This window comes from Felis catus, chromosome A2 (genome assembly GCF_018350175.1).
Source record: "Felis catus isolate Fca126 chromosome A2, F.catus_Fca126_mat1.0, whole genome shotgun sequence".
Lineage (NCBI taxonomy): Eukaryota > Metazoa > Chordata > Mammalia > Carnivora > Felidae > Felis > Felis catus.
The window spans coordinates 40,101,561-40,117,905 of record NC_058369.1 but is presented as its reverse complement, the minus strand read 5'-3'; the positions used below and the strand labels follow the sequence as shown (position 1 = coordinate 40,117,905).

Genomic DNA, 16,345 nt, shown 5'->3' with positions numbered 1-16,345 from the left:
GAGGTCTTTTGTGGTTCCATACAAATGTTAGGATTGTTTGTTCTAGCTCTGTGAAAAATGCTGGTGGTATTTTGGTAGGGATTGCACTGAATCTGTAGATTGCTTTGGGTCATATATTTTAACAATATTTGTTCTTCCAATTCATGACCATGGCATGTCTCTCCAGTTCTTTGCATCATCTTGAACTTCTTTCATCAGTGTTTTATAGTTTTCAGAGTACAGGTCTTTCACCTCTTTGGTTAAGTTTATTTCTAGATATTTTATTGCTTACAGTGCAATTGTAAAGGGACTGTTTTCTTTTTTTTTTTTAATGTTTTTTAACGTTTATTTATTTTTGGGACAGAGAGAGACAGAGCATGAACGGGGGAGGGTCAGAGAGAGGGAGACATAGAATCTGAAACAGGCTCCAGGCTCCGAGCTGTCAGCACAGAGCCCGATGCGGGGCTCGAACTCACGGACCGCGAGATCATGACGTGAACCGAAGTTGGCCGCTTAACCGACTGAGCCACCCAGGCGCCCCAGGGACTGTTTTCTTAATGTCACTTTCCATTGTTTCATTATTAGTGTATAGGAAACCAACAGATTTCTGTACAGTGATTTTGTATCCTGCGACTTTACTGAATTGATTTATCAGCTCTACACCATGTTCTTAATTGGGAAGATTCAACATCATAAAGATGCCCTTCATTCCACACTTAATTTTAAAACGTAGTATAATCAAATTAAAGTACCGACAGATCATTTTTCTGGAATCACACCAGCTGATTTTAAAGTTCACATGATACAGCTAACAACGCTGTATTATATACGTGAAAGTGGTTGAATAGGTATTAGATGTTCTCAACATAAAAAAAAAATGGCACAACTGACATATTTAACACAAATGTCATTGCAGAGACACCTGATTTAAAATAGAACTACCCTCCTTTATTCCCCATACTCCTCAGCTCTATAGCCTTCATCACAGTCTTACATATATTTCCACTTACCTTGTTTCTCTGTCTTGATTGCTGTACTCCCAGGCCCAGGCTCATAAGCAGTCTCTTAATAAACACGTATGGATGACCAAAGAAGCAACAGATCACCGTCTGGATTGATTGATGGCTGTTTTTGCGATGTTTGATGCTGGCCTGCTCTCGTCTGCTCAGAGCTCTGAGTGCATCCATCTCTCAAGAGCCCTGGGCCTGTGTGGTGGTGGCAGTGGTCACAAGACAGCATATGCAAAGTGGTCGTCACCATTTCATACCGTTGTCACTCCAACTGAGCTCTGTGCATTTCTGGTACACGACATGGGTTGAAATTAATTGCTGCTGAAAATGTCTTTAACTGACACTGTGATTCTGCACTGAGACAAAAAGTTATCATGTCCCTTCAGGGGAAAAAAAATGTCGTGAAAGTCACAATAAAAGAGCAAGTAATTAGTAAACGACAGCAATTAGTAAAGCGAGTATTTGTCATTGTGGGAGACTAATTCCCTACTTTGTTGCCAAGGGACAACCAAGAGCTTAAAAAATGAAAATACGCACAAAGAGGTGGAGCTATGTTTTGCTTCATTGCAGGATTGCCCATCACAAGCCAAAGCAGTACAAACAATGGAGAAATTACAAAATTCATCAAAAGAGATGAAAATGTCAAGCCAGGAGACACCGTTGTGACTGACCCATGCCCTGTGCAGGAATATCACGAAGCATATTTCAGTGGGCAGCTAACGTCTTACTTCACGTAACAGTGTCTCTTACTATTTTCGATGGCTGGCAATTACAGCATGTGGTTTGCCTAACAGGTAATCCCTCATCCTCTCTTCCACCACATCCCAGGGACGAGGGCATCTATTTCACACATTACTTAATGATTCTTTTAAGGAATACTTCAAGTTCAGTGGCTGGTTGGCTATTTCTTCCCAGGGTGGGGGGTAAGGAGAGAAGCTGACTTCATACGTCCCCATGTCAAGCCGCTCAAACTGGGTGAACAGTGGCCACAAGTCAAAGCTTCGTGAGGTCTCTTAAAGGGAAGCTGGTTAAACCAAGCATGGTTCATCTATATGCTGACGTACTAATGCGGCTGTTAAAATGACTGGGGTGGCTTTCGAGGTACTGATGCAGACATATTACAAAACCATATTAAACAGGGCAGGAAAGTGCCCCTCACTGTGGACAGGAAGTCAGGGGAGACCACTGGAGAGTGAGGATCTCTTGTAGTGGTCACGCCCTGAGGTTGGGACCTCATTCTCATCTTAGAGATGAGATGTGCGATCACACAGACAACATATGGCAGAGCTGGGATTCAAATCCAGGCAATCTGGCTCCAGGATCTTTGCTGTCAAGCACTATGGCCCACCTAGTGAGAGCACTTACCTCAGGGTTGAGGCGGGAGGATATAACTGAGGGGTATGGGAGCAAGGGTGGTAGGACTAAAACAATTCAGTATATGCTATTTTGTTTGAATTTTTGCCAGGTGTGCATTAACTTTTAAAATAGAGTGTGTACTCAAAACGTCTCGTGGAAAATCATGGGTGATAGAAAAAAAATGAACAGAAAACAGTGAAGTACATGGAGTGTGAAACCAAGTGCTTTGGGTCTGTTGACTGGCAAAGCCCTTTGATGCACCTGAATGTGACAGTCTAGGTGGATCTGAGAATCCTTGGACACCTGGAACAGCTCCCTTCCTGGCCTTCCAAGACTGGAAGGGATCTGAGCATAATGGTAAACAAGCAAACAAACAACAACAAAAACCACTGGTTTTTTTTAGCGTCAGAGCCCCTAATTCTCATTCTGACCTACTTTCAAAGGGTCCCTGGGACTCTTTGTCTATAAAATGAGGATATCATTCCACACCTCATAGGGTTGATGGGAATGTTAAAAGAGGTGACATGTGCTGAGGATAAGGAGGGGCAGAAAGTGCTCAATTAGTGCTTGCGATTATTATCCTGTTATTGACCAGGATTGAAACTTCAACTTTGATTCTGGTAAAACGGTTGTCATCCCCAGGAACAATACAGAGCTTCCCCTCCATGTTTCTCCTAAAAAGAAATGTCAGATCCTGAACCAGATCTAGTTTAATACCCCTAATTGCACTGAATGCCCAGAGTACTGCCAGGCAGATACTATTTCCCCATTTCAACAATGAGGACACTACGGCTCAAAGAAATACTGTTACCTACCCACAGTGCCTCAGCTGGGCTTAACGCTTATCACTGCCAACTCCTATGCCCTTCTATTCTGACCATTACACCTTGCTACCTCCCTGTCCTGTTCATCTTTCGAGGCCAAATCTGAGAAGCCTTCCCACACAGCCACAAGTGCACTCAGGTGTCTCTCCTATACATCTCAATTCTCAGACCACCTTGAATTAAAAACTTCTTCTCCAAAAGTGACTAAATCCCTCAAAGGTCACAAAAGGGCTGAGTCTACTCTGTTGAGCCTCCCCCTTTCCCTGCAAAGACACAGCTCATACAAGTTGCCACCCAACTTAATTTTAGGTACCTAGTCAAATTGAAAAGTGGAAGATTGTGTGCATTCCTAAATGCAGATGGCAGTTGTTGGGTCATCACCTAACCTGACTCTTCCATGCTGTAGCACCACAAGCCAGGCAAAGAAAAACATCCGAAGATAGCCCAATACCACATAATTCACCCTCAAATTCTCAGCAAATATAAGCAGCATTAACACTTGCAAGCCTATCCAACTGCAAACATTTTTTGATAGAACTATTAGTTACATTTAGTATTATTACTAATACTAGAAACCAAATATCAAGTCCCATTATACCACATTAAAGCAGGACTGGGCCTGTTTGACTACTCAACGTCCGGGTCAGAGGAACACTGTCCCCTATTCAGGTGAGGGTGTGTTGTTCCTTACTCTAGGCCAGGTCTTGCAGACACCAGGTCTTGTGTCATCAGCATGCTTATCTCCTGGTGATACAAACTGCTCATGGAGCTCCAGTCAAGAGCATCCAACTGTGTGGACTGCTCCCAATACCATAAGCCTCACTGCAAAGACAGGCTTCAGGGATGAACACAGAACCCTTCAAGTGGGCAGAGAGTGATCAAAAGATTAGTAAAATTTAGGAATCTCACAGTGGACTGTGTAGACAGTATCCACAAGCCCACTTGATTTCAACTGTCCGCCACTCGGCAAGCACAGGGCTGGCTTGTCCAAGTATAAAAGTGAGGAGAAGAGCAGTGTGCAGACTGGAAAACACAGGATTGCTGACATTTCTTTTTCTTTTTTTTTTAGCTAAAAAATCCATTGCCTTTGGAAGAAAAAGGCTGGAAGTTTATAAATCCCAGACCACAAACTCTACTGCTCGATTTTAAACAAGACAAAAACGTCTGTTGCTCTTAAACGTTGACAACAGAAAATAGTATACTCTTCATTCTAGATTAGGGTAAGGGCCCACCATTGTGCTGCTTCCTAGTTAGGGCAAGAATCAGTCTTCCTTACCCAAACAAAACTCGTAATACCAATTCCGTTTACTAAATAATAAAGTTGCCTGGGGGCAAATTAGGTATCCTATAAAGAAGCTGAAACTCAAAAATTTTTTAAATCAGACACATGCTAGTTAATTAGTACTATCTTCTGAATCCAAAGCCCCAAGTGTTACTATTTACTATCACCTACTGTGCAGTACATATTAAGAAACAAGAACCCAGAAAAGAAAACAGAACCCATCCTCTTCTTTCAGGGCAATTCTACATTTCTAGCCACGGTAGTTGTCTGAGAGGCAGTTCTAAAAGAATTCTAACACAAATGTTATAGATCTGTGCATGCAAATTAGTGCCATATTATTCCCAAAGAGAAACTTTTATAAGGTAAATCAGGATTTTATCAGATACCAGGTTTGAACTGTCCATTCGACACAGTTGCACCCTCCACACAGAAATACCATTATCACTCAAGAAACAGAGCTGCAATAAAGTCACGCATTAGGCGTTTCCCCCTATAGACCAGGAAATAAATGCTTATGAATTCCTACAGCATCTGAAGTGACTAGGGGAGGAGGAGTTGGGAGAGAGGAAGTGTGAACTATTATGGCAAATAAAGGAATTCCACACAAAGATACTCTTCTAATTTATATTTTATTGCATTATGAAAATAATACATTTGGCAAAGTAATCTAGGCTCCAAATTGAAATAAAATAAAATTCCGAAGGAAGTGTACTGATTTTTTAAATGTGAACTATTTGATGTATTCTAACCAATACATACTAGCATCCTTATTAGGCCAATAATCCAATAAACCTAATTATAATAATTCCACATAAAATTACAAGGTGTTTTTGCATTCATCCATTTTATTAGCACAAATCTCGAGAGAAGTGAGCTTCGTTTGATCAAAACCAATGTAATTAAACTCCTGTTCAGAAGACAATTTGAAACACTACCCAAAATGTGTATTTCCTTTGGTTCTACAAGTTGCATTTCATTCTTATCACGTTACATTTCTCATAATCAAACATTGTAGCAGCTATAGATTCTGCCCAGTACCTTTATAAGTAATCTAGTATATTACATTTACATTATTTGAAAAATTACTGATTTTACAAATGCAAAAATGCATAAATACATGCCTATCTACACCACCAAGACAAAGTACTCTGAACCTCCATGCTTTCACAGGCTATACCTTCTGGCGCAGGATTTCTAGGACGCCTTCCCAAGCCAAAGGGTGACAGCCCCCTGATGGGGAATCCCACTGCTCTCTGCCCACACGTGTGAAAGGTGTAGTTACAATAAACCCTAACTGGATTAAACTTATTTAATAATCAACATTTAAAATAGGACATTTTCCACTACTCATCTCTGTTCTGCTACATTTTCAGACCTGAAAAGATGTACTTTCAAAAATGTACTAGGATAATGTTTTCACTTTTTTAAAAGGGGAAAGTGCTAAAAACATCGTACATATACACTCTGTATCCTCATCAGCACTGAAAGTCCTTTTCACATGTTGGGTTCAGAGTCTAGATTCTAACAGGTAAACAATCTGCTCAAGGCCAAAAAAAGAAAATAATTATTTTTAATCACTGAGGTCTTGATGCTTCATTTAGATCTTTTAATGACTTTGCTGATGTGTTAAGAAAATGTGCCTAAAATTAGCCTTTAAAAGATTCACATCTCAATCAGTTACTATTAAAACTCGTATTTTCATTAAGCAAAGTCTGTGTAAGTGCACCTATGCATACTTGCGGAAATCTACTTCCAAATGGGCATCAATATCTTAAACCAGCTGAACAAGGTTTCCCAGTTTAACTACAGAAGTATTCCACCTATCCTAAAGAATATATCCCATGAGCATTCTACAATTATCTGTATAAACAGCAACAAGTTTGATCTATGATCAACATATGAATATCTAATAAATATTAAAACTATTAAACTATAGATTAAAATGCAGATCTCTCATAGAGTTAAATGATGGCATTTTGGTACATTCACCATTATTGTACTTTATTTAATAAAGAAATACATTTGCCCTTGCAAAAATAGCAATTGCAAGTTTACAAATAAAACCACAGACCTTAAAATCATGTTGCTAAATCTTCAACTTATAACCAACAAAAGTAAACTGATTTGTTTACAAATGGTCCATGGCACAATTAAAACAAAAAATATCAAAGGTCACAGGATCTTAAAGAATAGGTTTATTGACAATAATTTCATAAATATTCTAAAGAAAAGTTTAAAATTTCTAAACTTAAAATGTTTAAAATCTGTTCTCATTGGCAAAATATCCCTCAACAAAATAATAAGTCACTACAAATGAATGTCACATTTAAAATTTGCTTCATTTTAACATTTTTGCAAAAAATTTTCTAAAAATTTACAATGTGTGATTTTTTTCTCCCCTCCTGGACGCAGTAAATCAATATGTAGTTTTTATGTCAACTATTAGACATATTCATAAATATATCTAGCTGCTGTGAACCTGACAGTCAAGTCAGTCAGTAGTATATTACCCTATAAACATAAACGGAGCCCAATTTGGTAATTATAGCAATTTAAGTAGTCAAAATGCAAAAGTTGTAATTGCCACCCACATCACCCCAAAGATTATGATACAGTGTCAGAAACTGTTTGCATCAGTTTTCTAAGTTCATTTGTGTAATTCAGATATCTGAAACTAAAAAAGGGATTCTTTTGTATTTTGATAAAAATGTACTCGAATATTTCATAACATTAATATTTATTGCTTTATATGAATACTGTATTGAAAGCCCAAGCATTCAGTTTACACACAGAAATTATACAATTATATACCGCTTCACAAAGGCAGTGAACACATTACATTCTACAAAATCTACTTTACAGAAATTTAAAAATTCTAAATATCAAAAGGTACAGCTGAAGAAACAGGTATAAATTTGGCAGCCAGTAATTTTGACAGGGAAGTTGCAGCTTGCATGACTTTAAATATGTGAATTTGAAAATATTGAGTTTAGAGTAATCATTGTGCTTTGTGTTAATCTGAAAAATATAACACTGGCTGTCGAAGAAGCATGTTCAAAAATATTTAATTCACTTCAAAATGTCATACAAATTATGGTGGTTTCTATGCACCCCTAAAGCTTCAGCCATTTAGCTCCAGTACATTACTATAGTAATATATTAATTCTTCCAGTACAGTGGGGTTTCACACCAATGACATTTGCATACTCTAGAATAATTTAGAAAGAAATGTGTAATATTCACAATGTTCAGAAAAGCAAGCAAAAAGGTCAAGGAACCTGCCGGGTTCTTCTGAGATGGTCTCATGTCAGCATTCATTCTACAAAATAGTAAGCTAATGTTTGAACACAGTTTCCAAGATAAAGCATATTTTCTCATAAATAGTGAAGTCTTTTTCTCAGGCACCTCAGAAGTATACAAAAGAATTTTAGTTTGAACAGATCTCTTGGAATGTGTTTAACCTGGTATTTCAACAGACTTATTTCCAGGGTTTCACAAGGGCCAGATTTTATTTGAATTACTCAGAAGAGAAACTGAAACTGTCTTCTGAAAGAGGTGAACTCAATCATTACCAATAGAAAAAGTATCCACTGTATTCATCTCTTATAGAAACAGAAAAATATAACATTTCCCCCCTTAGAATAATATATATATATGTGTATATATATATATGTATATATATATATATATATGTATATATGACTTAAAGTTCCATTGTACATAGTCAAACAATAAAATCTGGAAACCAGCATGAAACCCTATAATTCACATGTTAAAATGTTGAAACTATGACCAAAATATGAAAACTGCTAGAGCTGTCAGAAAGAGACAAGACAAAAAGACTTCTTGCATATGTATAAACTAAATGTGATCATCTCCAAAAGGTTTTCAAAATTATAATTATTACCTTCCAGTTTAAAAACTTTAATTCAAAAAAAAAAAAAAAAAAAAATCTATACACAAACCACTGATTTGACCAGACTGAAAAAAAAAAGTCAGCGGTAAGCAGGACCCAGAGGAGCTGATATTCACAGTTCTTACATGTACAACTCTTTCAGGATTTATCCCATAAAGTACTTTATTTTACAACCTGCTTCTCTTGTAAAAACTAGAGGTCCATTTTATTACATAAAAGTTTTATACAGTGTAAAACCAGAACTGTATGTAAAATACTGCATCTACATGTTTCTAGATAGTTAGTCTTGTTCCATTGGTTCATCTGTGACTTCTGTGGCTTCTTCGTCGTTTTCCATAGATGATTCTGAGAGAATCTCTCCAGTTTTACTGGAATTGGATCCTACTAATTCTTCTGTCTCATGGCAATCAGAACCACTACTTACAGGGCCTGTATTTTCACTACCTTCAGAATGTAAATCTTTCTCAGCTTGAGTCAGATCAGATTCCTCCATTTGATTATTTTCCTCAGAAGTCTCTTCATTCACAGTTAAGGCATCATCAGATTCTTTTTCTTGATTTTTTCTTTCTGGAATCATTTCTCTTGATGTCATAAAAGACTCTAAAAATAAGCAAATGTTGTTGTAGTTAAATTTTATTTTCAAAATACCTCCACAGTTAAGTTTCATGAATTCTGATATTCTACAGTTCAAATCCTATCCCCTGAAACTCAGCAGCAACTACATACAGGTGGCAGAAAAGCCCAACATCAGCATTATAAGGAGTTCCATTACGTTAAATTCTTTCACGCAAAAATGAAGTACAAGAATTTGAGGATCTCCTTACTCCACCCTTTTACAGATGGTCTCTAAATACCTTCTTCTTCCTCTTCATCCTCTTCTTCATCCTCTTCTGTACAGTGCTGTCTGGTACAACTACTTTCCTTGTCTTTATCCTGAGATGACGACGATGTTTCTGTTTCTTCTACCATAACCGAAGAAATTTCACTGGAAGATGTTTGGCTGGCTGTCTCTCTGACTTCACTTTCTTTGTCAAACCTGAGTCTTTTTACCTCATGCCCCTCAGCCTCCACAGAATCTTCATCTGGGTGTTTATTTTTTATAGGGCTCACTGAGGAACCTTCGGATTCAGCGGTCACAGAGTCACTGTAAATGTTTTTTTTAAAATGCCATTAGTAAGATTTTCTTCATCTTCCACATTCTCATCTCACTTTTAAGGTCTAGTAATTTTTAAAACTGTATTTCACTGTCAAAGTTAAACTGTACCATCTGGGCAAAGAGAAACACAACACAATAATTTCGAGGGAACCTCAACCGTTTAATGAGTATTTCCCACTAGAACCAGTCAACAAGCTGCATGACATTTCTGTTCAATTCTGCAGTAAATGGCTTCCCGTAACATAACTGCAAGTCCTCCAGACGGATATACTAAGATTGCTCACTTGTTTTGTCTGCTTTCCCTTAATGTGTTGCAGAAAATGTGAAATGGGATATAAACCAAAGGTTTCCTTTAATAATCTATAATGAGAAATAACTCACTAAATTTCAACATTTCAGGTTACTTGCAAAAACAAGAAATAAAAAATATCATGACCACTTTACTTTCTTAAGACCCTACTATAAATAGGATCTCCCCAAATTAGCAGTTTTCAGCCTTTTCTATGATCATCTTCATCATGTACTAATACTGGAAACTTCCAGAAGCCACAGACTGCTCCTGTAAAACACACTAAAACCTTTCTGTGTTCCTCAAAACAACAGTAAATAGTAAATAATGAGTGCTGAAAACAATCAATAAACGTCAACCTTTTTTGAAAACATGTTTGTTTTAAAATATAAATCACATACAAACCTGTGATTTTTGTCCTCATTTTGCTGTAAGTTTGACTCTTTGCTGTCTGCGCTCTCAGGCAAGCCATTTGTTGTCATGGGGACCGACAAAGAAACCTTTGGTCGATTAAGCGGCCTGGGTGTTCCAGGCCCATTTATATTAGACCTATGGTAAGATAAATGAACATCATTTTCTCATTTTTGTAAGAGGTCGCCCTCCCAAAGTTTGCTTATATATACACATCACAGAAGTATTTAACTTTGACTTTTAGATTTTGGGTTACCAAATTAATTTATCCTGTATCTTCCACAAAATGCCCAATTTGTAACAAAGTATACTGAACCTGCTGCTCAAAATTAGGAAAATGCAATCTCTCTGGATATTAAAATCAATAACCTCACCGTTCAGTGTAACTTGGTGAATTTCCAGGAAACATAACACCATTCATTCGATTTAAACTATTGGAATTGTTTTTCCTAGGAGAAAATTAAAAAAACACCATTACAGATCATTTAGTTCTTTAATTTTGGTAAGAGCCACGGACCTAAAACATCTTTTAAGTAAGATCTCACGGTCACAGAACCAAACAAAAAGACTTCTGTGAGAAACAACCTAATTATGGGATTACCTTAATATCTCATTTCCCACAGGTTTATTCTTGTGAGAGTTCTAAAAACAAACTCACTGTTACTGCCTATGGAATCACAGATGTTTTATAAACCCAGTGTTTCTCAACAGGAGGCAACATCATTCTCGCAGCTCTCCTTCCTCCAGCCCACAGCCCCAGGAGACTTCAGACAATGTCTGAAGACATTCTTTGAGGAAGGAGAAGGACCCTACAGGCATCCAGTGGGTAGAAGCCAAGGACAGGGCTTAACTGCTGTAATTCCCAGGACATCCACTCAAAACAAAGGATCAATAGTGCCAAAGACTATGTCTTAAACGGATACATTAATTTGTTATATAAATCTTGACAACTGGAAATACTTTTCCATTATGAAGAGGAAACTCATCAAGTAGCTATCCCAAACCTAGGAGTTTTGCCCTACAAACACCATGGTAAGGCATCTAGAATGGGATCTCAGGGTTCCGAGCACCCTGACAGTAGACAAATCCACAAATGTAAAGATTACAGTAAATTATCAAATCACTTTAATCCACATCTCTTTATCAGAAAAACATAGAGGTAATGTCATTGGTAATATTCTACTTGGGGGACTGGGTAGTAGGTTCACAAGTATTTATAAATGTTATCAAGCTTCATTCCATCTAAAGTAAATATAACCTATTTTAAAGACTAATAGAAATGATACAATTATTAGAACATACAGAAATGCAAAAATCTATATATACTTACTCTGAAGAAGGGTATACACAGCTAACAACCATCACATTCTGTAATAACAAAAGTTCTTGCTTTAATGTGAGGGAAAGCACTACAACATAAAGTTTAATCATTTGTTTTTAATTTCTCAGAATCCCCCTGACAGATTAAGCGCCTATCTATTCCAATTTTACTAATACAAGGAAATAAATGGTTAGAAAGGATTAATCAAACAAGAGAAACTGAAACAATAACAGACTATTTTTTTAATATTTATTTATTGTGAGAGAGCACGTATGTGCATGTGAGTGGGAGAGGGGCAGAGAGAGATGGAGAAAATCTCAAGTAGCCTCCGTGCTGCGAGCACAGAGCCTGATGCAAAGCTGGATCCCATAAATCCACAAACCATGAGATCATAACCTGAGCCAAAATCAAGAGCTGGACGCTTAATCAACTGACCCACCCAGGCATCCCCAGACTAAATCTAATATAACCTACTAAACCATTTGCTTTTTCTGCCAGTATTATTTTAACTCTACTCTAGCTACTTTGGAGTCCTGACAGTGTATCTATCAATCATACAGTGGAGCCACACTCTTACATTATATTGAAATCACTCCAAGATATTTAGAGATTCAAATACTTAGGCCAAGTATAATGAATTTCCTTATAGAGCAGTACCCAATCAGAAGCCTGATGTGTAGTAGCATCATATACCAAAAAAGAGCCTAAGAACTTTTTAAGAGTATAATCTTCCTGGTAATACGAACCTTATTAATAGTCAATATTCATTAAATGTGTATTGAGCCAGAGTAAGCACTTTACATTTGATCCCCTCCAGAACCCTGTTATTATCCATACTTTACAGATGAGAAACTGAGTGAGACTTGGGTTATATAACTAGTCTATGGTCACCCAAATCAAACACTGTAGCCCTGATTTGGTGAGAGGGCCACCCCTGGTACAACTGCTACAACAGCCTCTTCACCCAAAGATAGCCAAAATCTAATTGCTAAAAGTCCATAGGCTGAAAATAAGTACTGACGAATCATCTCAGTTTCCTGCCCTTCAGGAATCTTATTAAATTGAGGGCATGGAAGCTGCAACAAAATACATTAATCCAGTAAGGCCTTAAGATCTATTGTAAATCACTAAGAAATGGTTTTGGATTCCTGCTCCAAGGGTAAAATAAATTGAATCTGAATTAACTATGAACACTGAACTATGTTTTAGGATCAATCACAGGGAATTATAAACCCACTGGTCCAATCTTGGTTCTTATAGGGTTTCTTCACTGGTTCTTTACTCCAGACAAGTCAATTTCCTACTTTTCATTTCCTCAAACACCTTGATGTCTTTGTTTATCACACTGTTTCCTTTGTCCAAAATACCCTTCTCTTATAACCAACATCCCTTACCCACAAAAAAAACCCAATGATTTCCTCATTCGTAAGTCTGATCTACATCTTTCTCAATATCTAACTTAAATTTTTGCATCAGATTTTCCAAAGTTGTGCACCTCTGAAAGCCAGAAATAAAGAAATGAATTCCATGGGTAAACAAGTGTGCAAAACACAACTGAAGTTAAAATATCAATGCTAGAATTTTGCAGAGCCTTTAATGTGAATGCATACCATGAACTCTGAAAAGACAGTAAGGTGCTTTCCCCAAACTTAAGTGATCACAAGCCCTCCCTCTATGCCCCTCCTATTAAATCTCTCTCCAAAACTTAGTTTTTCCCAAATTAGGAAAACAACTTGGAAAACCTTTAAGTAGATTTCAGGAAGCCTATCCGAAGAAAAGATGCCTATAACAGCACTTACTCAATACTCTCTTCTGAAATACATTAGGCTAAGTTTAATATAATTCCAAAAATAAAATAAATACCTTTTCTACTCCTCTGAGAAATTTGTCTGTTCCTGTATAGTTTCTCCTTGGATCTGTTAGCAACTCACATAGTCGCTGAATAGTAAAAGGGATACTGCAAAAGAATATGATTTTATAGTTTGAGATCATTAATTATTAAGAGAATCAGGAACATCATTAATCTTGCTATTTAAAGATTTAACTAGTCATCTGGTATTAAGTGACAAAAGAAAATGTTACAATAGGAAGATGAATAGATGAGTGACTTAAAAATAAGCAAGACAATAAGTACACCTGTCTTTTTAATAAGAAAATCCCTTGCCTTAAAAAGTAATTAAAAAAAGAAAGACATTTTTGAAAGTTTCAAAACTAATTGAGAAAAAAATTTTAACATTCTGAATATAATTGAATTTTAAGTTTACAAGAGAGGCAACACAAGTAATAATCAAGTTACAGTTTATTATATACAGAAACTTTTCCTCAAGCATTCCTTTGCACACAAAGATTTCTGTACAGTGTCCCTCCCCCCAAAAATGTAAATGTTTTGTTATCGGATGGAACAAAGCAAATGATTCAATAAAAAAGTATTAGAAATAAGGTCCCGCTCCATAATTACAGTTTTATATACAATGTGTGTTTCATCAGACATAAAATACAAACACCATCATTATTTTGATAAGTGCCCTATTAACTTTACCAAATACTTCAACCACAATCACATTTTCACTTGATCATACCAAATACAAAACTGATATACGTTGGACTAGTATCATTATATAAATGTAAAAAAATTCATCTCACATACTATTAGCATTCCTTAAATTGCAGTGTGAACAGCAAACATAAAAGCATTAGGACAAACAGCTAAAAAGTACAAACATAAACTTCAGACTTCAGTATTTGCCATTCAAACCTACTTATTCTCCTTAAAAACAATTACAAAACCTTGAATTAAGACTTAACATTCACAAAGTTCTTTACTGAGTATAGGCATTTTGACACAGTACTCTCCCCAACAAGGGAAAGCAGTGAGTGAGTAACAGTGCCAGGACTCAAAGCCAGTATCTCTAACCTGAAATCCCTTGTCTTCCCTTTCCACTATTCCAAACATACTTAAAATTTTGTTAATTGTCTAAATTGACAAACTATATTTGGTTCTCTTATTTTTAGCATCAATACTACCCTTATGTTCTTATAAAAAGTCAATATAAGACTTAGAACCTATTTTGAAAAAATATACATTTATTCATATGAAAACATTTTACATATAAGAAGCCAAGACTCAATCTTCTCTCAAGTAGCATCAAAACCTAAAACTGAGAAAGCTATCATTCTGCCAACAAAAGACTGAGCACGAACTAAAAGATGTGTGTGGCTGATGTCGCAAATACTCAGAAGGAGCTAGAAATTACAGAACTTCTCTGATATCATCATGAATGCTAAAGGAAATGCCTTTGATTTCTGAGAAAGACCATTTCTTCCTTTTGAAAATACAGTCAGAATGGAGTATACAGTCCAAATTAAGAATCTTTAAAATGGAAAAAGGAAACAAGGCACATCAACAACGTTACTAAAAACAAGACAGTAAGCTTACACATGTGTTTTATTCATTTCTATAAAGACAACACAACTGAAAACCTACATATAGCTAATACACAAAACTGTTAACTACATTTAAACAATTAAAAAAAAAAATCTCCCAAGCTACATATATAATAAACAACATAAATTTACAATTTGTCTTTCCTCAGATTTAACTGAAAGCTTAAGGGCAGGATCTCCTCCTACATATTAGGTTCAATATGTAAGTTATTTGTACACATATATATCTGAAATGCATTACCATCAGGGATTTCTGAATATTAATAGTATCTCTGTACGTCAGCCCCTCTTCAAGTTCATTACTTCCCAAACCTTGAACACAGTCCACCTATGCTATTCTAGTGACACTATAACTGAGTGGGTAAGTTATTAAAAAGAAGCAAACAGCACCCAAAGTTACGAACAGTCAAACAATACTTAACTGACAACTACTTAAATAGATGTTATATCTAGCTATCTTTTCCTCCGACTACATTTCTTTCAAGAACCAAAACCAGTATATTCTCTTAAATTAAAAATAGCTTTATGGGCACCTGGGTGGCTCTGGTGGTTAAGCATCCAACTCTTGATTTTGGCTCAAGTCATAATCTCGGGTTCCTGAGACTGAGCCTGCTTGGGATGCTCTCTCTCCCTCCCCCACTCACACTTTCTCTCTCATAAACAAACTTTTTTTTTAATGGAAAAAAAATAAAGAAATAGCTTTAAAACATAAATATCTTTAAGCTGTTTGTTAACAATGTTTACCCTAAATGTTTTGCCTATTTTCTTTAGGAAGGTAAGTAAAAGTGTAGCCAATTAACAACACTGCATATGTTGGTAAATAATACTACTTGGGGGGCGGGGGGGGGGGGTGTATTATATCTGCATAACCATGTTTGCAATAATAGCCTGTGATAAAATGAGTTTACTTCCTAGGCACCTTCTGGAGCTTTAAGAGTTATTTTACCAAGTGTCCAACAGATGGCACTAAAATGTCATATAACACCCCTACTCCTTACCTGAACAGGCTAAAATATAAATATTACTTGTAAATAAAAGTATGCACTGGAAACATTAATATAATCTTGATAACTCCAATGAAGGTCTCTTTATACACAGTTGTACTTTTTAAGTAAATATAAGCTAGAAATATTTACTCAGTAGCAGAGCATTATAAGTTATTACAGTAAATGCTAATAAAATTGTACACAATGCTATCAGGATAAGCTGTATGCCAAGGAAGCAAGCATGAACCTGGGAACACTTCATCTGAGTTAGGTCTTTAAAAAAGAGGCCTAAGAATAAACCAGACAAATCCAAAATGAATGTTTGCTATAAAAACTGTTACAAAAAGCTTGCCTTCAGTTACTTGTTTTCT

General features: G+C 36.4%; 1 protein-coding gene across 2 annotated transcripts in view; it reads right to left on the bottom strand.

Annotated features, from left to right (window-relative positions):
• Window positions 1–7,171: 7,171 nt before the first annotated feature.
• Window positions 7,172–16,345, bottom strand: part of PPP4R2 (protein phosphatase 4 regulatory subunit 2) — a 51,285-nt gene continuing 42,111 nt past the window's right edge. For both annotated transcript variants that reach the window (XM_023249965.2, XM_045051868.1), the window contains 6 exons: window positions 13,408–13,501; window positions 11,554–11,591; window positions 10,598–10,672; window positions 10,218–10,361; window positions 9,222–9,511; window positions 7,172–8,967 (listed from right to left, as the gene is read on the bottom strand). In XM_023249965.2, the coding sequence (XP_023105733.1) occupies window positions 8,648–8,967; window positions 9,222–9,511; window positions 10,218–10,361; window positions 10,598–10,672; window positions 11,554–11,591; window positions 13,408–13,501 (961 nt within the window). In that variant the 3' untranslated portion in view covers window positions 7,172–8,647. The remainder of the gene's footprint in view (window positions 8,968–9,221; window positions 9,512–10,217; window positions 10,362–10,597; window positions 10,673–11,553; window positions 11,592–13,407; window positions 13,502–16,345) is intronic.